Below are 27,796 nucleotides of genomic sequence, written 5' to 3'. Positions count from 1 at the left end.
TCAAATATTCAAAGTACTTGGATTATAGGTGTGAGCCACTGTACCCCACTAGCTGTGCTTTTTGCGTGTTTGCTCTGTGCTGACCCACTGGGGGAAACTATGACATCTACCCATCCAAATCACTATTTCCATTATCCCTTATTTGTGGCAGACCAGTTAGAGTTGTAAGACTGGCAAATAGTTGCCAGTTCTTTGGGCAGTCCTGGCAAAGTTGGGGCATTGGATGCTCAGATAAACTCATTTTCTTCTCAGAGAGAAGCTGAGAGCTGATTTTTGTTTGTTTGTTTGTTTGTGGTTGTTGTTGTTGCTCATGTTATGCTGAGCACAAAGAATACTTGGGACATCTGAGCAGCAGGGAAGCTTGAAGCTAGGGGCAATTGATGCCCCTAGCTTCCATCTTTGTTTTCCCCAGCTAATATACTGTGCTGGTCCCATCAGAGATCCAAGACTGGCAAGACAGAAGCCAGACCTTTGCAGAGCCCTCTTGGAATCGTTGGGGTGATGCATGTGCAAACCAAGCCCTTTTCTCCTCCGGGAGAAGCTGGGAGCTAGGAGTGAATCTCTTCCTGATTATATAGCACTTTGCCAGTGGTGGGGATTCTGGCGAGAGGGTGTTCTGGATCTCTCTTCTAGTTTTGGTCAGTCTGGTTTCACATTCACCTGGGCTGCAGGAGCCTTTCATTTAGTTTCTGGATTTCTCATAAAGGAAACTTGTTGATGATTTGTTCCCAAATTTGTGTTTTTTGGGGGGTAGAGTGTACAGGATTTTCTACTTTGCCATCATGCTGATGTCACTTGTCATGTTCTTTTTATTGGAATTATTTCCTAAATTAAAGTGCTCCTTGGTATGCAATTTATCACTAGCGTCACGATATCTTTGTTAGCAATAGGTTTTTCTTTCCTAATTACTTGCTAGCGTGTTATGAAGAATGGGATATTTTAATTGAAGAATTTACTGTGTTTGAATCCTGGTTTTCTGTCTTTAAATCTTGGTATATGTTGGTACTTTAGACCTAAGAGTGTATAACTAGTTATTTTAAGATATTATTACTTGGTATTCTTTTTTATGAGTAAATTGCCTACAAACTTTAAGATGATAAATCATTGGAATAGATGTTTGGATTAGCTACAAGATTTTTAGATTTTTAATATTTATATTAAGGATTATGTACAAACTGCTAATAATGTCTGCACACTAATTACAAAAAAACTCAATTAAATTTTCGTTTTAAAAAGTGCTGATGAACTTGCAACTTGCATACAGTGTATGTTAACATACATGAGGACCATAGTGTTTTCACTGATGATGTGAAAACCAGAAGACACAAACGTGTTTTAAAAAGGAGGACTTTGTATTTAGGTGAAATGAAAACTCTACTATACTAATTTCATCACATTGTATTCTAAATTATCTTCTGAGAATGTAAGAAGAGTGTTAATACACCAACTCCCTTAGCAGAACTTCACAAATAGTTGAATAAATCTATTTTTATATGAGTCACGTCAATTGCGTCAATTAGAGAATCAGTAACATTGATTGTCTCAAATACTTAAATTCCAATGCAAATTTTATTTTTGTGTTCATTTCATGATGTAAAAGTCTTTGACAGTTGATTGTGTTAAAGTTAAACATGTATTATAAATTCAGTTAAAATTAGTATTTTATTATTTTTAAATTTACTGAGACTTAGGCCGGGTGCGGTGCCTCACGCCTGTAATCCCAGCACTTTGGGAGGCCGAGGCGGGTGGATCACGAGGTCAGGAGATCAAAACCATCGTGGCTAACATATGAAACACTGTCTCTACTAAAAATACAAAAAATTAGCCGGGCGTGGTGGTGGGCGCCTGTAGTCTCAGCTACTCCGGAGGCTGAGGCAGGAGAATGGCGTGAACCTGGGAGGCGGAGCTTACAGTGAGCCGAGATCGTGCCACTGCACTCTAACCTGGATGACAGAGCAAGACTCTCTCTCAAAATAAATAAACAAACAAATAAACAAACAAACAAATTTACTGAAGCTTGTTTTACTGAGAAAACCATAGCCCAGCATGTTTAAAAAAAAAAAAAAACCTTGCGCACCTACCTAAAAAAAGTGTATTCCCATAGTTTTTGCAGTGTTTTATAAGTATCAATTTTGTTGATAGTGTTAATTATTCACTATCATTACTTCCTGCTCACTTACTTTATCAACTACTCAAGAAAAGTGTTAAAATGCCCCAGTGCAGTTTCACATTTGTCTATTCTTTTCATCTTTTACTTTTATTTTTTGCTTCATGCAGTTTGAAGATATGTTATGAGCTGCATACATTTTGGATACTATGGGGTTTTTTTGAACCTTTTTTGATTCTTTTATTGATATGAAATCTCTCTCTTTTTCTCTGGTAATTTTCCTGTGTTAAAATTTACTTTGTCTATATGCATATCCTATGATTAGTGTGGCATGTTCTGCCTTTTAGCATCTTTTTACTTTTAAGTTACCAGTGTCTTTATATTTAAAGTAGACTACTAGTAAATAGCTTATGGTTGCATCTTGATGTTTTATAGTTTGAAAATCTCTATCCCTTAGTTGGAGTCTTTTAAGCATTAGACCATTTATGTTTAGTACAATTATTCACTTGATCAAACTTTGTCTACCATATTGCTATATATATATATATATATATATATATAATTGAATCCACCTGTTAATTGTTCCTTTTATTTTACCATCATTTTTCCTCTTCTGTTAGCTTATTAGCTATACCTCTTTTGGGAGGAAAGGAAAGCATTTGCTCTAACACTTGTAACGTATATCTTTAGCTTATGAAAACCTGTCATATGTCAAATAGACAGACCTATCATTAAATAATATTATACCACCTCACATATAATGTAAGAACCTTCTAATAGTATATTTCCATTTCCTCCTTCAGGTCTTTGGGGCATGTTTTCATTTATCTTACTTTTACATATGTTATAAACATCACAACCCTTTTAAAAAAACTATAAACTTAATATTTAAAATCTTTTAAATATTTGAAAGTGAGAAAAGGCCACAAATTAAAATTTAATATTAAAGATAAAATTATTTATTTTGTGATAAAATACAAATGTAAATTTTGGTGGTACGTAACCTCATAATAAAAACAAATCTCTTACAAAACTAAAAAACAGAAATGTACTAGGAATTGGTTGTTATGAACACAGAATTCATAACTGCAACCAATAAAATTGTAATATTTACCCATCACAATAAAACTGTTGTTAAAATATACAAATATTTTATATGTAATTGAAATAATTGAGCTAAGTGGTGCGTGTTTCTGGGTGTGGTTGTGAGAGACACAGAGAGAGAGTGAGAGAGAGAGAAAATAAAGCTGATTCAAAAAAATTAATAAAAGAACATAATATGCCAGTACCGTGTTCTCTTTATCCTGATCATTGTCAATAAGTCCTAGAAAGGTTTGAGTTTTTTGAAGTACTATTTTGCAAATAAACCAAAATGCCCTACTATGATACTGAATGATTTTGAAAATAAAACCTTTACATTTTGATAGCTATTCATTAAAATCCATTGAAAATCTTAAAGTATTCAGTTAGTAGAGTGCTAACAATCTTCAGTTTTTAGAATTTTAAGTAAATAGCAATTATTGAAAACAATAAACAGGAAGACATTTAAGTGTGATTTCTTTAAAAGAATGAAAATTTCAAACTTTAATATTTTAGTATGCCTTGACTTATTGAAGAAAGGATCTTTTGATAGTTATTTTTAATTGGATTAAATGTCCACTTTATTCTGGGATAGAATAAAGTTAAGAAAATGTTTATTTAATATAAATTATATATAAATAAAATTGTATTTATAAAATTTATTTTGTATATAATTATACAGCTTGTAGATAAATATTTCAAAAAATTATAATTTTAAAAAACTTGTTTGACAAGTTTCATATTATAAAAGTGTGTCAAAAAATGTATTCTGAAAAGAAGTTAAAATTCAATACATGTGAAAATATTTGTGCTGAAATGTTTACATATTGCTTAATGAAAATAAAAATTAAATGGAAATTTTTCTTCATTTCAGAGAATTAACCCTGAGCTTACCAGGTAGCTTAACACCTATAAAGAGGAAATTTTCTCAATTAAAAATAGTATGGCTTATGAATACATCAGTTGAGCTACCGACAGTTTAAAATATATAAAAATGTTTCTAGCAATACTAATAAAAATAAGAATACATTTAAAAAACACATTCTTTAGAAAACATAGTAAAAAAGGCATTAAATGTGGCTAAGAAGCCAATTAAAGAATGAAAATGTGTAACACAAATGATTATTTTGCATGTTATTTTAATATTCAGGAAATTCGCATAAAGAAGATGCTTTTGTACACAGATATGTCATTTTAATTTTTTAGAAATTATTTTATTTTAAAATAGTTTTGTATAGATAACTATTTTGAGACATGCATCAATATAATATCAATTATGTTACTCAATACATATTATAATTATTTAATTTTATTTAGTTTTTGCTTCTTGTTTCATGCTTAACAATTTTTTCAGTTTCAATAACAGAGTCCTCAGATTTTGATACACATGTTACCATTTTAAAACTATTTTTGCATCTACTCTCCTCTTAGCCTGTGTTCCCTAAAGGGTAAGAATGTCATCCTTGATATTTGTGTCCCCATAACTTGGCACGGCATATGGTACTTGGTACTTAGTAAATATTTAATGAATCTGATTGAATGGGTAAATTTTGTAAAAATGTAAAACTAAAAGCACATAAATACTGTATACTGTCAGTTAGAAGTAATGTGAAACCATTTTTACATAATTTCTCTCTCTTTTTTGTTTTACTTATATTGGTCATCTCCATATACTAGAATTCTATTTCAAATCGACTCATATACTTTTCTATAATCTTTGGATGTGAAATGAGTTTCTTGTACAGATCCTTTTGACAGTCTTCAAGCTAACAGGCCTTTGATTCCACAAAACTTATATCATTGATTGTACCCTCACTTTTGTAAGCATCCTAAAGCATAAGAATCTATGAAAGCAGGGCTGTGTTGTTCCTGTCAATATCTCCAAAATCAAGCATGATACCTGGTTCAATAATTATTTGGTATAATAAATAAATGCATATGCATTTTTAAAAAAGAGATCTCTATATACTTGGAAGTGTATTACAACACTGGTTTTGAGGTTTCTTTTCCATACCATGCATTAAGCAGCTTTGTTTCTCTCCTGGGTTGATGGGAATGTGTCTGTCATGCTGCCATCAACTTTAACCTGACTTGCCATATCATTAGATGTATCCTTAGTAACATAATGAAATTCTACAGATAGCCACATTTCTGAGTAGCTGGCAGAATGTGGGCCTAATAATGATGTTGAACATTCTTTATAAAATTGATGGATCATGTACAAAGCAAGGGCTCAATCAAGGGCAAAATTCTCCAGGGTGAAATCCACCTCTAGGTTACCATCTGCATTTCAAATATTTTCTGATTGATTTGACTCTGGATGGGATTTTTCTCACAGGTTAAGTATTCCCATTACCCATCTTGATTTTCTTATAGATAGTGAAGTGGAGCATACAGTGTCATTTTTAGCCAATAGAAAAATATAAGGGAATAAAGCTGAAAGAGAGGGATGTAAGAAATTGTGAATACCAAATTTGGACCATGACCTTGCTAAGTCTCCTGACACACTGCAAAAAATATAAAATTACTTCTTAAAAAACCTATACAGTGCATATTAAAATCTACTTGTCTTTTTTTATTTCAGAATTATATTTTCATAGAATTGTGAATATAATTGTTAGAATAAAAATTTAATATTTTGTCTGATTCTAAATAAAATAGATGAAATATTCCTAGGCCAGGTTTTTTGTGGGTTTTTTTGTTGTTGTTGTTTTGGGGTTTTTTTGAGATAGAGTTTCACTCTGTTGCCCAGGCTGGAGTGCAGTGGTTTGAGCTTGGCTCACTGCAAGCTCCACCTCCCGGGTTCACGCCATTCTCCTGCCTCAGCCTCCCGAGTAGCTGGGACTACAGGTGCCTGCCATCACGCCCGGCTAAATTTTTGTATTTTTAGTAGAGACAAGGTTTCACCGTGTTAGCCAGGATGGTCTCAATCTCCTGACCTCGTGATTTGCCCTCCTCGGCCTCCCAAAGTACTGGGGTTACAGGCGTGATCTACCGCGCCCCGCCCCTAGGCCAGTTTTACAGATGAGGCAGGAAAGATTCAGGGAACTAATACCAGGGATTAGCATCTTTTCTTAATATGGTGCACTAAGTCTAAGTCTCCTGCTTCTGATATCATTACTCATCCAACTGTATGAAATCCAAGATTTTTCTTCTTTGAAAGATCTTGAAATAAACAAGTTTATACCAAAAACATGATTTCCTGAACAGAAAGGACACATAAGAACTTACGAGTGATTTCAGTATATTTATTCTTTGTTATACCAAGCAATGCAGTAAGAAAACTGGAGTGTTTTTTGTTTTTGTTTTGTTTTGTTTGTTTTTTTTGCTTTTGTCACCACAATGATAGTTCAACTTATCTCTGACTTCAAGTAATCATCCATATTTCAGTTGAAAACTACATATGCACCAGCTAGGCTTGTGAAATCTATATTAAGTGAAGTGCATATTTCTAATGAAATTATATTCCCAATTAGATGGAAGCAAAGATAAAATAAGTGAGAAGTATATTTACAGTAGCAATAATGAGAACTCAGTTATATTTTGTAGTAGTTAGTGCCATCTGTTTTTTTTTTTTTTTTTTCCTGAACAAACCTTAGGTTATTCATAACAGATTAAAGCAATTAAAATGTAATGTAAATATTGTTATAGCACACTTGAAATAACATCTCCTGGCTTCAAAATAATACCATATTATAAATAAACCTTCAGCATACACTGAAATGACAAATGACAGTTTCATTCATTCATTCATTCACTCATTTTTAACTATAGTAAAAAGTTCTCTTACAATTCTTATATAGATGGACAGTTGATTTCTTCCTAGGGCATAGCAAAGCTAGATTTAATAAGGACATGTTACTTAATGACGAATGCTATGAACTCTTTCAGTGGATTTAGATCAGTGATGAAGATTGATGGTATTGTAAAAACAATTTCTAAGTAACATATGTTTTCTCAGATAAGCATACATTCTTTTATAATAATTCAAACAGATTCCTTAAAAACAATTAGAATAAAACAACATATCTTGAAAAATTGTTTCTACTATGTATAAGCAGTTATAAAATTGCATTACTTTTATATGTCTATCTTTTTTTCCACATTCAGGGTAATGAGAATTTTAAAGAAAAAATTGCCATGGGCACAGTTATTTGTTTCTAGTGGAAGAAAAAAAGTTCTATTTTGAAAGTAAAAATTTATTATAGCAAATTTATTTCTAATTTATTATAACAATCAGAAAAACTCATTTCATTAGAAATAAATGCTACCATATAAAGTAAAATAACTGGCATAAAAATAGAATAAAAATTAGAAGATTTTATAATTTTGCTAATGTTCACTCTTTCCTATGTCAGTGATTTTTACCTTCTATTTTGAATATATTTCTAAAACATATTTTTATCTGGTTATAATAAATTAGAAGTACATTTGCAATGACAACAAGTGTCTAGGGAAAATTTACACAGGTGAAATTTTATACTTATTTTTTACATTTTTACTTTCCAAATCAGAAGATTAAAAGGTTTTATAATTTTGCAATATTTTGGACATGGTAAGTTGAGGAACCTACTAGATATCTAAGTACAGAAGTTAAATAGGCAATTGAAGAGAATGGTTAAGAGCTCAGAAAAAAAGTTAAGGCTGGATATATAAATTTCAGGGACATCAAGCTAAAAATAATATTTAAACTTGTGAAGTTATTTAGTGAGAAATTGTGGAAAGAAGGGACAAGAGCATTAAGGACTAATTCCTAAGGTGCTGCAGGCCTCAGTCATCAGGTTATCAAGTAACAAATGCAAAAGATACCAAAAGAGAGCAGCAAATAAGCCAGAAAGAAAACCAGACTAGACCGATGAATTGGAGGCCAAAAAACAAAACAAAACAAAACCAAAAAAAAAAACAGTGCTTGAAGAAGGAAGGAATAGTCAGCTCTAATAAATGTTGCTGAAAGGTTTTTGAAAGAAAGCATAAAAGTTACCACTGGATTTGGCAGCCTGGACTTAAAAATAGTGGAATAGAGGAAAGACTGACAATAAAACTGGAGACAATTGTATAGAAACTTCTCTCAGGAGATATATGTAATAGATTTTCTATTAAAGAAAGCAAAGAAATGGGAAAGCAGCTGAAAGAGGATGGGGATATTATAAAGTTTTGTTTGTTTATTTTAGATAGAAGATATAAGCCACAATTACAAGCTGTTGAGAATGATCCAGTATAGTACTGTACATGCGACTGAGAATGATCCACTGTGCTAGTAATGCAGAGGAGATGAAAAACATTTAGGAATGAAGTCCTTAACAGTGTTTAATACCAGCAACACAGGAGCTAAGGTTGGCTTTTTATAGAACAAGGCCAACTTCTCCATTTTAAAAGATGGGGAACAAAATATGGATGAAAATACCAGTGGGGTGATCGATTTGATGGTGTTAAGAAGAGAGTGCTTTTATCTATTGCTTTGCCCTCTCAAAAAATTATAAAGAAGAAATAAAACAAAATAAGGGATGAGAAGGAGAAAGAGTGAGAAAGCAGTTGGAGTGGAAATGTTCTTCATATTGTAGTTACTTTAAAATGTTATTTGGCATATATTTGGCATATACATGGCTAAACTTGGAGATGTATATGAATAAATTTTATTTCTATTATTTTTAATAACCACAAGTATAACCTTGCATCTTTCTTTTCTGCTTTCCATTATAATAAAAATGTAGGCAGCAACATATTTTTATGTGTAATAAAGGGATGCAAATAGTTCAACATTTCTTGCCTTTCCATTTGAAATTGGTCTAATTGTTTTCAGTCAGTTCTTTCCTCAATAAACAGCTGTCAGAGTTCCACTAGTAGGATATGGCTTTATGTTATTTCTGGTAATGGGATAGGTTTGTGCTGAGACAACACATTGTAGTGATGAAGAGCCCTGCTGGTTGAGTTCAAATTCCAGGTCTGCTAAGAACATGCACTTAAGATCTCTGAGACCTTAAGATCTCATTTTGCCCATTTAAAAATGGGGTGACAATACCACTTTGTAAGGATTCTGTGTTTTAGCTTAAGAGTGTAAATTGAGCTGCTAGTCAAGTGCTTTGCACACTATATGCTCTAAATAGAGACAGTGATCATTGCTATTATCATTATTTTATTAGTCTCTATTCTAAATTAATTGTCTTTTTAAAGTTTCTCTTTCTTAGATAGTCTTTATTTAATTTGATATATAACAATAGAACCCTATTTAGTAAAGCGGTAATGTTGATATCTGTGCAAATATTTTTAAAGAAATTAATACATTTAAGATGTTATAAATGTGTAGATTTTTGGACTACTTTTGTCAAAATAATAGGTGGATAATTGCTCGTCTGATTTTAAAATGACACTTAAAGATTAATAGCATGTTTTAGAGACTTCCACTTAAATAATCATATCTTGAATTTTATGCTCTATTCAACACTTAAGCACATTTTATTACAAAGGCTTTATGACTTTTATTTTAAAAATGTCCCTTGGATATGGTTTTATATCTGCATTTGTACTTTAACTGTCCCTAAGTAATTGTACGATGTTGGGGAAGCACGTTAGCCTTTTTAAGCCTCAATTTTATTAATGGAAACATATGGATAATAATAGTTCTCAGACTTCCTGTGAATCGAGATGTAGTTCATAGCATGGTATTTTAAATGTAGAAAGTGCTCAATAAGTATTATATATTAGCATTCTTAGCTATTCATGTATGCTTCTATTTATATACTTTTTCTGTGTGACTACTATTCTTTCTAATGAATGTTAAGCTAATTTAAGGAGTACAATCTACATCTGTGTAACAGACCAGCCACTGGATAATTCCTAGACTAACCAAAATGAAATTGGCCAGCCCTTTTGAGACGAAGAAAACAAGACAGGGAAGTAATCTCTTATTGACAGTTTCATGGGATTTTACAGGTCAAACACGAATTATATTTGGATGTTATAACATATAAGCCTATTATTCACTTTCAAGAATGTTCCTTTTATGATATTATTACAGGTGAGACAACAAGGTTGTTAAGACCCTTTATCTTTGTTGGAATTTCTGCTTACTTTGAATATTTATGTTAGGGAAAAGGAGACACGAATGGCATAAAACAAAGATACAGATATTCATTTCACCAAATAAATCTGAACCAATTTGAAGTAAAGATGTTTAGAAAATGAGTGAATTACCCACGGTTAATACATTGGCAGTCAGTATAGTATTTTCTGACATATACTTTTAAATTTTTACATATTTAAAATAGTTGATAAATTAAAATGCTTAATTGCCAAACAATTCCTCATTCTATAGAAATATTCTGTATGTTGTTCCAGAACAGGAGGGGATAAAGATGATCAAACCTCTACTTAAAAATTTGTATAAAAACAATAACAAAAATAAGATATAAATAAAGATTATGTATTTTGAGAATTATATGAATCAAAAAAATGAGAAATAGATATAAAATACAAATAATTAATGTATTTTAAAATGTATGATCAATGAAGTTGTTTTAATATTATATAATTGCTTTTTTAATCATTCTAATTATGTGAGATTATCTAACTTCTAATTTGAAAAGAAATATAACATAGCTTCTCAAATTGTTATTTCCTTCACTGACTACAGTTTCTATTTAATACAGATGAAGAATGATTGATGTTAAAATTATTATAATTTTGCCTACCTACAACACAGAGTATAAAGAGCATGAAAATCAAACTTTGAATAAGTTAAAAAAAAAAAAAAAAGGCAATAGCATTTACATGAAATAATTGTTCCTGTGTGTATTTAACTAACTGCTTTAAGAACTCAAGTAATTCCAAGAGGGAAAAATTTTATTTGGTCTTTCATTAAACCGCATCATTCTTTCTTGTTCTTTAAAATCTTACTCCTAATTTGTTTGTTAATTGAAAGAAAAAGGAACTTGAGGGATTTACTCCCTCTTCTCCTTCAAGTCAACTAAGCCCAAAGGCAAATGTGTATTCTCACATATTGTATATTAGCTGTCAAATCAAAACCTTATTTTAGCTATTACATCCCACTTTAAATCTTTCAGCCCAGTAATTCTGACAGTAGTGTAAAAACACTGTTTTCCCATCATACTCAGCCTTTTTTCCTGTCGTACTCAGCTAAAATATGATTATATTGACTTCTTTCATTTCAATATGTTTTTCCTACATTGTTGCACAAACATTTTTATTTTTGAGAATGTACATCTTAAGCTGAAAGCTTCCTGTGTCCAGTACACTGGAAATCTCAAATAAAACAAGTATTTTTCATAATCTTTTATATTATTCCTGTTATTCCATTTGAAAGCTATAACACTTTTCACATTTATGTCACTTCTTTCTAATAAAAACATCCTAAATGTAAACCTTGTGTGTCGAACATCACTCTCCACTTATAAAACCAATCCACAGGTGATATGATTTGGCTGTGTGCCACCACCCAAATCTCATCTCTAATTGTAATCCCCACGTGTCAATGGAGGGGCTTGTTAGGAGGTGATTGAATCATGGGAGTGGACTTTCCCCTTACTCTTCTCTTGATAGTGAGTGTGTTCTCATGAGATCTGGTTATTTGGGAGTGTGTGGCACTTTCCCCTTCACTCTCTCCTTCTCTGTCATGGTAAGATGTGCTTGCTTCCCCTTTGCCTTCTGCCATGATTGTAAGTTTCCTGAGTTTCCTAGCCATGCTTCCTACTAAACCTACAGAACTGTGAGTCAATTAAACTTCTCTTCTTCATAAATTACCCAGTCCCAGGTAGTTATTTATAGCAGTGTGAAAACAGATTAATACAATAGGTCAATTTTAATTTGGGTGGAAACCATTCCAGAGCAAATCAAGAAAAATTTAATAGGTAAGTTTCTCACACACATAAACATAAAACATTTTTTATAAAAGATCTCTATCCATACTGGAAGACTATAATTGCTCAGATTCTTTGATGCATGATACTCTGTTTAGTGCTCTGTTGAGAAACACTGATGGATATTACAAAATAAATTCACTTATAAATTTAGTGCAGTCAGACAATCATGGCTCACTGTAGCCTTGACCTCCTAGGCTCAAGCTATCCTCTCACCTCAGCCTCTCAAGTAGTTGGGACTGCAGGCATGCGCCACCATGCTGGGCTAATTTTTTTTTTTTTTTTTTTTTTGAGAGACAGAGTCTCACTTAGTTACCCAGGCTGGTCTCAAACTCCTTGCATTTTGAAATCCTCTTGCCCTGATGTCCCAAAGTGCTGGGATTACAGGTGTGAGTCACCATACCTGGCCTCTAATTTTAAAATGTTGTCACTTCAAGAATGTTACATAAAATAATTAAACAGTTGATCATATTTGTATATTGTATTGTTTTCACTCAGCCCAATTCCCTTGAAATCCATCCAAGTCATATATATGAATCATTATTTTTTATTACTGAGTAATATTCCATGGTGTGGATTTACCATCGTTTAATCATTTACCTGTTGAATGACATTTGGGTTGTTCCTAGTTATTAGCAACTATGAATAAAGTTGTTATGAATATTTGTGTACAGGCTTTCATGTAAATATAAGTTTTATTTTCTTTTGGATAAATATTCAAGAGTGCAATTGTTGTGGTATATAGTAAGTGAATGATTAGTTTTGTAAGAAAGTGCCATAATCCTTTCCAGAGTGGTTGTACCACTTTACATTCCTACCAGCAATGCATGAATTATCCAGTTTTCTCTGTCATCTCATGAGCATTTGTTGTTATCATACTTTTTTTGTAAAAAATTGAGCCAATTTGAAATGTATGTAGTAATATCTCATTGTGGTTTTAATTTGCATTTCCCTATTAGTGATGTTGAACATCTTTTCATGTGTTTTCTGATATTGTTTTCAATGAAATGTCTTTTGCTCATTTTGTAACTGGATATATTGTTAATTTTCTTCTTCTCCTTTTTTTTTTCTTTGAGTTTTGAGAGTTCTTTATATATCCTAGCTACAAGTCCTCTGCGAATATGTTCCAAACAAGTGTATTTTCCCAGTATGAAGCTTTCTTTTTATACTCTTCAGTGTCTTTTAAAACACATTTAATAATGTTGAGTAAATCTAGTATTTGGCAACTAAAATGCTACACCACTTCTTCAAATAAGTTAACACATAAATTCTATAAAATATAGCAAAATCATTTATTGTATAGCATTTAAAAATTGACCCAACAATTTTAAAAATTAATTTTCTAAAACACATGGATATATGAAACTGATTTTGGTAGTTATCAAAACTAAAATTTTGTCTCTGTCTTTTGATAGGTTCTGTTGCCACTGCGTGTCGTGACCCAGGGGTCCCCATGAATGGGACTCGAAATGGGGATGGAAGAGAACCTGGGGACACTGTCGTTTTTCAATGTGACCCAGGATATGAACTTCAAGGAGAGGAAAGAATAACCTGCATTCAGGTTGAAAATCGGTACTTCTGGCAGCCCAGCCCACCAGTCTGTATAGGTATGAATTAAAGAACAATTAAAATTTTATATAAACATAAAACAATGGTTAAAAACTGGTATTGATGTCTTAAGAACCATATTCGACAACAGATTCTCTATGAGAGTCCAAGATTTCAGAGGATTATTAACCTCCCCAGAATGTACAAGATTGTAAAATGATTATTATTTTTCCATGGGGTAAAGACTGATGATTTCATTAATTTTTTAATGATTCTAAGCTCCTAAAACAGTTATGAATCAAAGTTCTTGAAAAATTCTATCATCCTTCATTTACTATTTAACCATAGTTTTCCATTGCTTTTAAATTTTAAAGAGTGGATTCAGACTCCATATTAAAATGAGTCATATTGATCTTGTCTCTAAAATGGTTATTTCATTTAAGAAAGAAAATATTGTCAGAATCTATGTCAGAATTTCCAAGCTTTGTCTTTCCATTTAATTAATGTAATCCAAAAGAATATTGGTTTTTATTTGGAAGATCTAAGAAATTGTAGCAGCCTGGATCATACTTCCAGCTGTCTTTTGTCTCCGTACTCTGTTATTGAATCTCCAAGTCAGACTCTAGAAAATTAAAACACAAATTATTATTGGGTCTGAGAAAGACTTAGAGGAATGTCCCACTTTTGGAATAAAAATAGTTAGAAAATCTGCTACATAGTTAAACTAGTTTAATCTTAAACTTTTTTGTTCTGTTCAGGTGCTTTAGTATTTGTGTCATCTTGAATTTACAACACATTTTGAACAAACTATGTTTTCTCTACTGAAAATTTTGTTTATTTACGTACTCTCTCTTACTGCATTGTAAGCAACTTAGGAGAAGATTCTATATCTTGTTCATCATTGTATTTCTTATAGCATTTGGTATATTCAAATGTATCATGTTTTAGAGAGAGAATCTTATTTTTGTTCACTTATACCTAACTCATAAACTTCACAGTGATTTATTTTGAAAGTCCCATGGAAATAGGAAAAGAGTGTTAGTTCTTCATTTAGAAGTGAACAAGCTCAATCAATTATTCAGATTTATTTTACCTCATCTTGTAACTCCCCACACAAAATTACAAAATCAAATTCATTGGTCATTAACTGTGTCTCAGGCACTGTTCTAAACAGTGGGAAATTAGCAATAAAACAAGACAGAAAAGTTCTCTGTTCCTATGAACTTACTTTCCAGTGAAATAAATAAAAAAAAAAAAAAAAGTTTTACAACACATTTTCTCTAAAAAAGTTGGATTTGAAAAAACACTAAAATCAACAAACAACATACAAAGGCCCAACCAGACAGACAGTTCTAGATTTCTGCTGTAAAAAAATAAGACAAATGCCAAATAAGTAAATTTATTAGAGACCCTTTTATAAAGCATGAAATAATGGCATCGTTTGAACAGTTCAGATTTAGCTATATCTCCCATTACACTATTTCTATTCACACTCATATTGTTTTTCATGTAACACTGCAAGATTCTGAATCAACAAATATCAATTAATTTACCTTTACTGTAAGTGCACTCATAGAATCTGATAAAAAACTGTTAAGAAATGTCTGCAAAGAAAGAGATTAAAATAATGTATCATATTTGTTTCAAAATTTTCAAGTTTGTTTACTACTCAATTAACCAAAACATTTTCAACTAAATTAAAACTTCTTATTCTAATTAATTGGAATTTGACCACATAGCTCATAAAGAGAATATTTATGTAAAGAATAAATTATAAAACACCAAAATCTTACTGTAGAACTTCTTCCTTTATTGTGATTCTTAGATTTGACTAAAGGTTGTTGCTTATTAGAATTACCAGAAGGGCTAACTTATGCCAATTGTTTTTACATAGAATCCTAAAATATTAAATGGCTTATACAAAAATTCTAGATAACACTAAAATCCAAGATGCAAAAGATGAAAAAGTTCTGAGATCTGCTATTATAAATTTCCATTTTTAGACAAGAATATGCTTTAGCTAGCAAGTCCTATTCTAAAAAAAAAAAAAAAAAAAAAAAAAAAGAAAAGCTAAGTACTAAATCTTACTTAAGTTAAGCAGGTTGTGTGAGGTTTTTGTGTAGATAATGATACTGTGTATTATTTTTGGTAGGAAAAGCTAGCTTCAGGAGAAGATATAAATTAGAGCTCCGAGGAAGAAAATAACCTTAAAAAAAAAAAAAAAGTCTAAAAAATTGCTAAGGCTGCAGAAAGCTTGACCTCTAAAACTGATAAGAAAGAACTTCATGATTGGAAATACCATGCCAAAGATTAAACCCTGAACTTCTTAGAAACTCCATAATTCTATGTCTCAGACCCCGGAGCGTAAAACATTTTGCTTGCTTGCATGTAGAAACAGTCTTATAGCAAATGCCAAACAGAAGGACGTTGTCTTTAAGAGAGTTAATAGAATTCATTCCAACAAAATTGACAGTGTGCAAATTACTTTGATATTGCCAGCGGGAAAGTAGCAGCATTCAATATGAAGGTAAATAAGGAAGACATTAATGTGAGTGGGCTTTTGAGAAAGAAAGAAGACACAAATAAAATTGAATTTGGGAAAAAATTAAGAAGATCGTAAAATAGTTATCCATAGTTGATGCCCACGTAACTGCCTCAGAAAACACTGCATTCAGAACAAATTACTGAAAACTTAACTCATGAATCTCTGACTTGTATTTTGAATGCTTTATGGTTAGATGGGTAAAAATAGAGATGCATTTCTAAATGCTATTTAGAGTTGAGTATATTTAAGATAATTTTCTTTACTCACTAAGAATTTGGGATTTACAAACGTCAGATAATGTCTTTGCTTTTCTCATTGGCTTTCATAGATTTTCAAAATCAACCACAGCATTGAAACATATCAAGAAATCTTTGATAAATAATTTAAATAGATGCACACCTGTGTTCCCAACTGCTCAGGAGGCTGAGATGGGAGGATTGCTTGAGCCTAGGAGTTTGAGATAAGACTGAGCAACATAGTAAGACCTTGTCACTAGAAGAAAAATAATAATTTAAGTAATAGAATAAAAATAATTTTAGAGGATCTTATATCTAAATTATAGATAATTTATATGTAATAATTTTTCTTACATCTTTTGTGATAAAGGATATACATGTATAACATGTACATGTACATATATGTGTGTATCTCTATACAATTTCTAACAATAAAAAAGACCAATGTTCCTTGTCAAATAAGGACAATTGAAACAAAATTACTCCCCTACTCTCTCCAAAATTATGCATAATCCAAGTGGAAAAAAATCACAAAGAATATTTTGCTATCATTCTGGTCTTTTGTGCATATATACATACATGTAAGCATATCTCATTTTATTACACTTCACTTTATTTCACTCCACAGATATTACATTTTTTTACAGATTGAAGATTTTTGGCAACCCTGTGCCAAGCAAGTCCTAATAGACTTTTTTTTCTAATGGCATGTGCTCACTTCATGTCCCTGTATTATATTTTGGTAATTATCACAATATTTCAAACCTTTTCATTACTATTTTATTGTTATTGTGATCTGTGATCAGTGATCTTTGATGTTACTATTGTAATTGTTTCGGGGTGCCACAAACAAATGCCCATGTAGGACAGTGAACTTAACCAATAAATGTGTGTGTTTTGAGTGCTCCCCTGACTGACTGTTCCTCCGCGTCTCTCTCTTTCCTTGGGCCTACCTATTCTCTGATACACAATATTAAAAGTAGACCAATGGCCTCTGAGCATTCAAGTGAAAGGAAGAGTTGCACATCTGTCACTCTAAATTAAAAGCTAGAAATGATTAAGCTTAGTGAGGAAGGCCAGTTGAAAGCCAAGATAGGTTGATAGGCATCTTGAATCAAATAGTTACCCAAGTTATGAATGCAAAGGTAAAATTCTTGACAGAAATGGAAAATTCTACTCTAGTGAACACAGGAATGATAAGAAAGCAAAACAGCTTTGTTGCAGATATGAAGCAAGCCAGTGGTCTGGATAGAAGATCAAACCAGCCACAACATTCCCATAAGCCAAAACCTAATCCAAAGGAAGGCCCTAACTCTTTAAGTCCATAAAGACATACACAGGTGGAAAAGCTGCAAGAAAACTTTGAAGCTAGCATAAGTTGATTTATAAGGTGTTTTTGTTGTTGTTGTCATTGTTTTGAGATGGAGTCTCACTCTGTCGCCCAGTCTGGAGTGCAGTGGCGTAACCTTGGCTCACTGCAAGCTCCACCTCCTGGGTTCATGCCATTCTCCTGCCTCAGCCTCCTGAGTAGCTGGGACTACAGGCACCAGCTACCACGCCTGGACTTTGTATTTTTAGTAGAGACGGGGTTTCACCATGTTAGCCAGGATGGTCTTGATCTCCTGACCTTGTGATCTGCCCGTCTCAGCCTCCCAAAGTGCTGTGATTACAGGCGTGAGCCACCGTGCCTGGCCAATTTATAAGGTTTAAGGAAAGCAGCTATCTCTATAACATTAAAATGCAACGTGAATCTGTAGGTACTGAAGAAGAAGCTGCAGCCAGTTATCCAGAAGATCTAGCTAAGATCACTGATGAAAGTGGCTTCATTAAAAACAGTTTTCAACGTAGATTAAACAGCATTCTATTGGAATAGTGTCATCTAGAACTTTCATTGCTGGAGAGGTGAAATCAATGTCTGGCTTCAAAGCTTCAAAGGACAGGCTGACTCTCTTATAGGGGCTAATGCAGCTGGTGACTTTAAAATAAAACCAGTGTTCATTTACCATTCTGAAAAAGTTAGGCCTGTTAAAAATTATGCTATATCTGCTCTGTCTGTGATCTATAAATGGAACAATTAAGCTTGGATAACAGCACATCTGTTTACACCATGGCTTACTCAATATTTTAAGCCCATTGTTGAGATCTACTGCTCAGAAAAAAAGATTATTTTCAAAATACCACTGCTCATTGAAAATGTACCTGGTCACCCAAAAGACCTAATGGAACATGCAAAGAGATTAATGTTTTTATGCCAATAACACAACATCCGTTCTGCAGCCCATGGATCAAGGAATAATTTTGACTTTTAAAGTGCCATTATTTAAGAAATATATTTTACAATACTATATCTGCCAAAGATAGTGATTTACTTGATGGATCTGGGCAAAGTAAATTGAAAACCTTCTGGAAAGAATTTACCATTCTAGATGCCGTTAAGAACATTTGTAGCTGGGCACGGTGACTTACGCCTGTAATCCCAGTACTTTGGGAGGCCGAGGCAGGCAGATCACGAGGTCAGGAGATCGAGACCAACTTGGCTAACACGGTGAAACTCTATCTCTACTAAAAGTACAAAAAAATTAGCTGGGTGTGGTGGCAGGCACCTGTAGTCCCAGCTGCTCCAGAGACTGAGGCAGGAGAACGGCGTGAACCCAGGAGGCGGAGCTTGCAGTGAGCCGAGATTAGGCCACTGTACTCCAGCCTGGGCGACAGAGCAAGACTCCGTCTAAAAAAAAAAAAGAACAGAACATTTGTAAAATTCATGAGAGACAGTAAAAATATCAATATCATCAGGAGTTTGGCAGAAGTTGATTCCAATCCTCATGGATGACTATGAGGGGATGTTTAAGACTTCAGCAGAAGAAGAAACTGCAGATGTGGTAGAAATAGCAGGAGAACTAGAATCAGAAGTGGAGCTTGAATATGGGACTGGATTGTTACAATCTCGTGATAAAACTTGAACGAATGAGAAGTTGCTTCTTATGGATGGGAAAATAAAGTGATTTATTGAGATGGAATCTACTTCTGATAAAGATGCTATGAACATTGTTGAAATGACAACAAAGAACTTCAAATACTACATAACTTAGTTCATAAAAGCAGAGGCAAAATTTGGGAGGATTGTCTCCAAGAAGTTCTGCTGTGGGTAAAATGCAATCAAATAGCATCACATGCTACAGAGAAATCTTTCATGAAAGGAAGAGTCCAGTGATATGGCAGACTTCTTTATTACCTTATTTTAGGAAAATGCCACAGCTACCCCAGGCTTCAACAGCCACCACCCTGATCAGTTAGAAGCCATCAACATCTAGGCAAGACCCTCCACTAGCAAAAGGATTGTGACTCACTGAAGACTCAGATGACCATTCTCGTTTTTCAGCAATAAAGTATTTGTAATTACGTTATGTACTGTTTTAGACACAATGCTATTATACACTTAATAGACTAAAATATAATGTAAACATAACTTTTATATGCACTTGGAAACCAAAAAAGTTTTGTGACTAACTTTATTGCTATATTTGGTTTATTGTGGGGGTCTGGAACTGAACCTCCAATATCCCCAAGGTATGCCTGTATATACATTTGTTATTATACTATTTTTCATATTCACATATTATTTTAAGAGCCCCAAAGATAAAATGTGTTGCTATTTTTATTTAAACACATAGCTACAAATTAGATTGTGCATTCATCAGTACAGTCATCTTCACTATTTGCATAATCAATAACCGAGATGGGCAGAGGTTACTGTGGATACCAGATGGTTGATATTACATATTAGTGATGAATACTGACACCTGAGTGGAATATTAAAATAAAATGTAATAAGAGAAACAACAGAGCTTGGCAGAGGTTACTATGAATACCAGAATGGTTTAGAGAGAGTTGAAGGTAGTGCCCATTCCAGGAAAACTTTCTGGAGGCAGTGATGAATCTAAAAACATAAGTTAGAGTTACATAAATGTAGAAGGGAAACAGACATTTCAGGAAGAAGAAATAAAATAAGTAAAGTCATGGAAGAACAAAGAAATATAAGCAGTATGATAGTATTTGAGTATAATTTACGTGTATACCCTGATTGAAGAAATTGGAAAGGCTGTAGGGGTCAGATCATGAAGGCTGTATGGGAATTGGGACATTATATTTTAGACAACGTGAAACAGTTGCAGAATTGTATGCATATACATAGTATGATTAGATGTTTTCACTGAGAGGGAGTAATTATTTCAATTATCAATTGTAATAATTCAAGAAAGAGAAAAGAGTTAGACCTATTGGTACTATTGGTAGGAGGCAAGAAAAGAAGGACCAGTTGAAAATAGCTACAAGGTGGGTTTTGGCAGGGCTTCTTGATGAATTGGATATAAGGATGCAGTGAAAAAAAGGCAAGACTCTTAGACCTCTAGCTTGGGACTACAGGAGGATAGTACTGCTCATCTAACAATTTAGGAACCTAGGAGAAGAAGCCAACTTGATTTGAGGTTGAGTATTTAGGCTACTCTATGTTTGATGTACCGATAGACTACAGAGAGAGATATTCAGTAAAGACTGGCATATGGTTTAGACTTCAGCCAAGAAATCTGTAGGAGGAGATAGGGAAGGGTGTTATCAGTGTATAAAAATTAGAAGATAAAAATCTTAAATTTACATATGGTCAGCAAGGAAAAATGTAACAGTAGAAATTAAGAGAACTAGGTAAGGAACTCAGGAGATCACCAAAATTATAAGGAGATGTAAAGGAGGAAGTGTATGATAATAAGACTGAAGTATGTATAACGACACTAGAAGAAAACCTCAGAAACACTAGTTTCTAAGATTCCAGAAATTAGGACAGTGACTCTAAGATAAAGATCAACAATTAAGAATGACTACAGATATGAAGAGAAAGATAAAGGCAGCAAAGTCTTAATTATTATTATAAATGCAGAAGTCACCTAAGTATAAGCTAAGAAATGTTGTATTGGGAGCAAGCTAAGAAATGTTTGCACTAGGTCAATGGTTGAGAAGAGAATAAAAGGTAAAAAGGACCATGTAAAGACATCTAGAGGCCAAGCATGGTGGATCACACCTGTAATCCCCGCACTTCGGGAGGCTGAGGTGCGTCCATCACTTGAGCGCAGGAGTTCAAGACCAGCCTGGGCAACATGGCAAAACTCTGTTTCTCCAAAAATACAAGGATTAGCTGCACGTGGTAGTCCATGTCTGTAGTCCCAGTTACTGGGGAGGCTGAGATGGGAGGATCTGAGCCTGGGAGGTCAAGGCTGCAGTGAGCTGTGATCGTTCCACTGTACTCTAGCCTGGGCCACAGAGTGAGACCCTGTATCAGAAAAAAAAAAAAAAAAAGACACCAAATCTAGACTGTTAGACTATCTAAGTAATAGAAAGGTTATTGTGTCTCTCTAAATGTAATTTAAAATAAAAATAAATGATTAAACCTTATGATAATTTTTCTCATGGTGAATACTTTGGCACTTTTCTTTGAGAAACAACATAAGAAACATTTTCCTCCTTTGATTTTCTGCTTTTCTAGTCTTGTTAGTCATCTTAATCTGTCCCATAGGTACATACAGCACAAGGGTGCAGAAAGAGACAAGAGCAGACTTCCCCTTCAAAAAGCTTAGTTATGCCAAATTAAAACACACACACACACACACACACAAAATTTAGTAAGAAGAGACTTTGATTCAAACAGGATTATTGCAAGGAGCAGGGTAGGCAGGGAAGGGACTATTGCAACAGGGAATACTAAGGCTGTAAGATCTGCACCTATCTCAGGAGTTAGACAAAGGCTTTTTTTCTTTTTTAGAGAAGGCTAAACGAAGCTAGAGAGAACTAAATGTGAAGTCAGAGGCAAGGGCAGCCTGATTGAATAGTAGATCAGAGAATGTTGTGCTCTGAATCCAGCCTTTTCTCAGGAAATATCCTGTGCTGTCTTAAAGCTGAGAAGGGAGACAAAGTTCAGGAGCCCAGAAGAAGGAGGGAAACGTAATCAAAGTTTGTTTCACAAACATTTTATTCAGATTAATCAGTGAGCCAAGCAGTTCAGCTAGAAGCAAAGAATGGGAACTGGCAGGGTCTGTGGCTGATCTTCCCATAAACAAAATGGTAACAAAGACATCTTATCTAAGTCATGATAAGTGAGTCTTATCTAAGTCATATGAGGCAGGGTGTTTCCTTACAGTAAGCCATTTTCAGACAAAAAAGAGTGAAAGTGGATAGGTCATAAGGAACTCTCTTTTATTTTTAAAATGAAAGAAACCTGAACATGTTTGTGGATGAAGGGGAGGAAGCCAGGAAAAGTAAGGGAGATAAATAATTGGACGAGTGTTTTGGATAAGGAAGAAGGATTATGTGACCAGGTTAAGGGTGGTATCTTGATTAGGAGGGACTTTATCCTGGGATTGTAAAGATAAATATTCAGGAGACATTTAAGCTTGGAGATGGAGGACTACAGAACATTGAAGCAGTTTATGTCTAATCATTTTATAATGTACCACAAAAACATACAAGCGATAGGAAAGTAGTGGTGAATATATTAAGTCTGAGCAACTAGATACTCTCAATATAGTAAGAGCTGAGACAACTTTTTGAGAGTGAGTCAGGTATTGAGACAAGAGTAGCAGAGGGGCATGGAGGAAGGCAGTACCAGACAAAAGGCAATGGAAAAATTACCAAAACATAGTGATAATATTGCATATCTCAACTCATGGAAAGAACAGAAATGCTGAAATGTTGGCAGAATCAAAATTCTCTTCCTTACAATACCAGTTTTATGGGTCAAAAAAATTCATTTCCCTTATAACTGAATGCTCATATTTATCTCAGAAAACTGCAATTTCAAAACCCAGGTGAGAGAAGAATGTTGATGTACTGATTATGTGTAGGAGACATCGTGAGAGTGTCAGAATCCTAATCTTAATGTCCCTCAGTTGAGTGTGTGTATTTATTTGTATTACCCACTCTCTCACACCACCATGAAGACTTCCATATCTTTCTTCATTTCTCTGTTTTTTTGAAGATGTCAATTTCTGTGTAATGTATAACTTCTTGAACACAAACTCTGTTTAACAAACTTCAACAGTAATCCCCTAAAGAATCTCTTCTCTGAGTTTCACTGACAATTTTTGGAAGCTCTCCATTGAAGTGTTATGGAAACCTTTGTTTGAAACTGCAGTAATGTACTAAATACATAAATGGTGCCAGGAGAGACATGAAAATAAGCTATATATCTCGTATCTTATTTTTCTATTTATTATTAGAGGTTTTGTTTTGCTTCGATCCGATTTTTTCTGGTAACCAGAGGAAAATCATCTTTACCACTTTTTTTTTAATGCTTTTTTTTTGACATGAAACAAAATAATAATAGAGAGAAAAGTATATATGCATTATTTTTGGTCTCTGGAAGCCAATAAAGCAGCTAAATTTTATGTATCCATGTATGTATGCATGTATTCAATATTTTAATGGTCTTTCTTGAAAGATAATGCTATATCCAAGCTTCAGGTACTATAAAAGTCAGGTCTGTACAAAGCCTCATAAACTCTTTTAGAGAGGTGATTTCAAAAATATTGATAGCTAATAAATTGTATTAATGTTTAAAGAGGTTTTACTTATTTGTTTAAATTAAAGCACCCTGTGGAGGCAATTTAACAGGATCTTCAGGCTTTATTCTTTCACCAAACTTCCCTCATCCATATCCGCATAGCAGAGACTGTGACTGGACTATCACCGTCAATGCAGACTATGTTATCTCCTTGGCATTCATCAGGTGAGTTCTTATATCCACATTAAAAAAACATATTGCTTGGCCATTTTGCTTTAGCATTTGCACTAGACAAATTCTTATTTCTATATATAGCATTTTTGTTATTTTTTTACTAATCCCAGTGCTAATACTTGTTCTAGCTTTGCCACTGTCATTCGTGTTACCTTGGGCAAGTTATTTATTTGAGTGAGCCTCCATTTTTCCACATGAGGCTAATAGGTGGCATCACAAAACCTGGCCTCTTTCCATGAATATTTCATTGGAAATGTTAGGTAATAGCAACTCAATGATTTTCCAAGTAGAAAAGTCCCCAGTCTTTATTGTCTAAGGTTGATGTAATCAGTATGTTGACTCCAGTAACACAATTCCTTGTTCTGCCACCAGTGTGTTAAAGGCTCTTAGTATTTATGTGAAATGTTAAACTTAAATATTCAATATTTTCTAATATATTAAGGCCAGTTAGTTTTTCCTAAGTAAAGATAATTTGAACTCATACAAATTCAGCATAATTGTAAATAAATAAAATTTTTATTTTTGTAATTTGTAGTGGTGCATTGCTAATTAGTAATACCAAAGTGACAACAATGATTATTTTAGTTTTATGCCAGGCTCCTGTTGTAAGACAAATTCCCAAGTTAAATACTATTATTATCCCCATTTTCCCAATTGAGGAAACATCAATACAGACATGAGAAATATCAAAATGGATGATACAGGGCTTAATTTACGTATGAAATTATTCTGGTTAATAACTTGAGGGTAGAAGGGTATATTACATGAAGTGCATGACCTAAATTTGATTTCTAACTCTATCATTTATTATGTGACCTTAGGGAGACCACTGACTTTAAAGAGCCTTAGCATACTCATTGGTAAAATGAAAATCATAATCTCTTCCTTATACAGCAGGACTATTGGCAAGATGAGTTAATATTTATTAAAGTACCTTGTAAAACATAAGGTAATATTAGCGTCCACTGTCCTTTCAGTTTTTCAGAAAAAAAAACATAACAACTAAGACTAAAATTTCGTTAAAAAGAATATTTTTTGTTTTAATTTCATTTTCAAAGAAGTTGTAATACTTCAAGTATTGATTTAGTCCCAAACTATAAATTAAAAATAAATATACTGTGTTCCATTGTTAAATAATCTTTCAGCCTTCTATGCATAATAAATACTCCTGTGTCATTTACAAAGCCATTGTTTCTAGTGATTCTCCCAACAGAGACAGACAAGGAAGTTGTAATTAACATCAAAGTTTAATGTGGGAAGAGATGAAATTCAGAAGTCGTGTTTTATCTCAGAACAAGGGTAATAAGTAATGAAATAAAGTTTAATCTTCTGATTTCTGCTATATTATTATACCCACAGTTACCAAATTCAGGCCTCAGATCCACTGAAAAATTTCAGGATAAGTTAATTGAACTACATTTTTGAAGCTACTGAATAAATTTAAACAAAATATAATAGTGTGATGATCTCCCAGTTTTCTCATGTTAGAGGGGCCCACATATAAAAAAGGTCTGGGAACCGCTGCACTTTCCCATTCTCTCTTTACCACTCTTTATGCACAAGTAAGACGAGTAGCTGGACTCTTCTTTCCTGTACATGAATATGTAAAGGATGAGAATTGTGGAAAGTTAACTTCTATAAATTCTTTAAGTTTGGAAATAATACTTTTCACCAAACAAATCTCTTGTTTAGATGCAGGCAAATATGATACAACTTGACAAAATAGTTTTTCTGCTGATGAATGTTTAACAATGGCAAGTTTTACTGGTTTCATTTTATATCATAAACTGGTTGACTTTTCTTGCTGACCTAAATTAATCTATCCTTTTCCCTGTGTTTCTCTACCACAGTATGAGTTAGGAAATAGAGAAATTGATTGCATGTCTCCTGACTTCTAAATATATGGGTTCCATGATCATTGTGGGACAATTATTATACTTTTGAAGGTTGTTAAGGCAAGTTTATTATGCAAATCTTGTAATATTAACACAACTGATTTGAATCCTTTACATGCTAAAATATCCTTTTTCACATTATGTAATTCTGATAGTGTATTGGTTTGATATCTCCTACATTAGGTTTTAAAACAAGAAAATATATTTACTTTCAGGAAAAAGAATGTCTAATACAATGTGCAAAGCTTCGTTTGAGTTATTTAAATGTAAATAATATATTTCAACTTTTGATTTCAGCTTTTGTCCTTATCTGATATATATAGTTAAATTTTTTAGCAATAAAAATGCTCATAAACTTTGGAGTACTATTTATGAAGAAAAAAATAGTTTGTGTTTTCATGATGCAAAATATATGGATGAAAAAGTTTTAAAAATACATATTATCCTCCACATAAAGTAACTTGCATAAGAACACGTCACTAACAAGGGCAGAAACAAGGCTTGAACTTACATTCTCTGACTCCAAATCCTGTATCTTTTCATCAATTAACTATTTGTCTTATAATCACTTCATTTCCTCTGCATACAATGTCAACTTAAAAATATGTAAAAATGTCAAGATTTTTTTTTCTTTTCCCCTGCTTATTTGATATTTATATTAAATATGTTGTTGCCAGGTGATTTTTTATATTAGCTTATTTTAACAGTGTCTTTTATTATTGTTAAGCACTGAATTAATGTTTGATCATGTAACTATTATGATTAATAGCCTAATAATAATTATCCTACTTCCTTTTCTTTCTTTTTTTTTTTTTTTAGTTTTAGCATAGAACCAAACTACGACTTCCTCTATATCTATGATGGACCAGACAGTAATAGCCCACTGATTGGAAGTTTTCAAGACAGCAAGTTACCAGAGAGAATAGAAAGCAGCTCAAATACAATGCATTTGGCTTTTCGGAGTGATGGATCTGTTAGTTACACTGGATTTCATCTAGAATACAAAGGTAAATATGAATATTCCATGTTAGTATCATGATTTAAATTATAGATATTTTATACAGGAGAATAATTTTGTATGGCCCATTGTTAGTGGTTACTTTTATGTGCATTTTTAAATGCAGACTATGTATAGTTCATCTCATAAAAGCGTTCTCACAGTAGACCTTTCTTATTAGTGAGAAAGAAATTAGCATTTCCCTAATTACTACCAAAGGAAATGTATCAGGCAAACAAATTAACAATTAGTATATTGGAGGAGTTGGCTGGAGCCACACAATATTAAAAAACAAAAAATACAAAAAAAGTCTCATTTTTTTAGAAGCTGAAGTTTCAGTCAAATACCTTCATTTGGAGAACACTTTCAGTGATAAAGGGAACAAAGTAGAGGATAATTGTATTTCAGAAAACATATAAGTTGGGTGCCATCACTCATGCCTGTAATCCTAGCACTTTGGGAGGCCAAGGCAGGAGAATTACTTGAGCCCAGCAGTTTGAGACCAACCTGAGAAACATAGTGAGAGCACATCTGTACATTTATTTTTTAATTAGTCAAGAGGGGTGGCATACATCTGTAGTACTAGCTACTCAAGAGACTGAGGCAGGAGGATCACTTGAGCCCAGGAGATGAAGGCTGCAGTGAGATATGATCATGCACTGCAGGCCAGCCTGGAAGAGCAAGACCCTGTCTCTAAGAAAATGTACACAGATATTTAAATATGTCAATATTCAT

General features: G+C 33.1%; 1 protein-coding gene across 6 annotated transcripts in view; it reads left to right on the top strand.

Moving 5' to 3' along the window:
• CSMD3 (CUB and Sushi multiple domains 3) overlaps window positions 1-27,796 on the top strand; it is a 1,287,556-nt gene that overhangs the window by 985,182 nt on the left and 274,578 nt on the right. For all 6 annotated transcript variants that reach the window (XM_021942876.2, XM_031650139.1, XM_031650136.1 and 3 more), the window contains 3 exons: window positions 13,476-13,667; window positions 24,022-24,160; window positions 26,884-27,071. In XM_021942876.2, the coding sequence (XP_021798568.2) occupies window positions 13,476-13,667; window positions 24,022-24,160; window positions 26,884-27,071 (519 nt within the window). The remainder of the gene's footprint in view (window positions 1-13,475; window positions 13,668-24,021; window positions 24,161-26,883; window positions 27,072-27,796) is intronic.

The sequence above is a fragment of the Papio anubis genome, chromosome 8 (assembly GCF_008728515.1).
Source record: "Papio anubis isolate 15944 chromosome 8, Panubis1.0, whole genome shotgun sequence".
Classification (NCBI taxonomy): Eukaryota; Metazoa; Chordata; class Mammalia; order Primates; family Cercopithecidae; genus Papio; species Papio anubis.
Note: the sequence above shows the minus strand (reverse complement) of the source record. Positions and strands in the feature narration are given on the sequence as shown.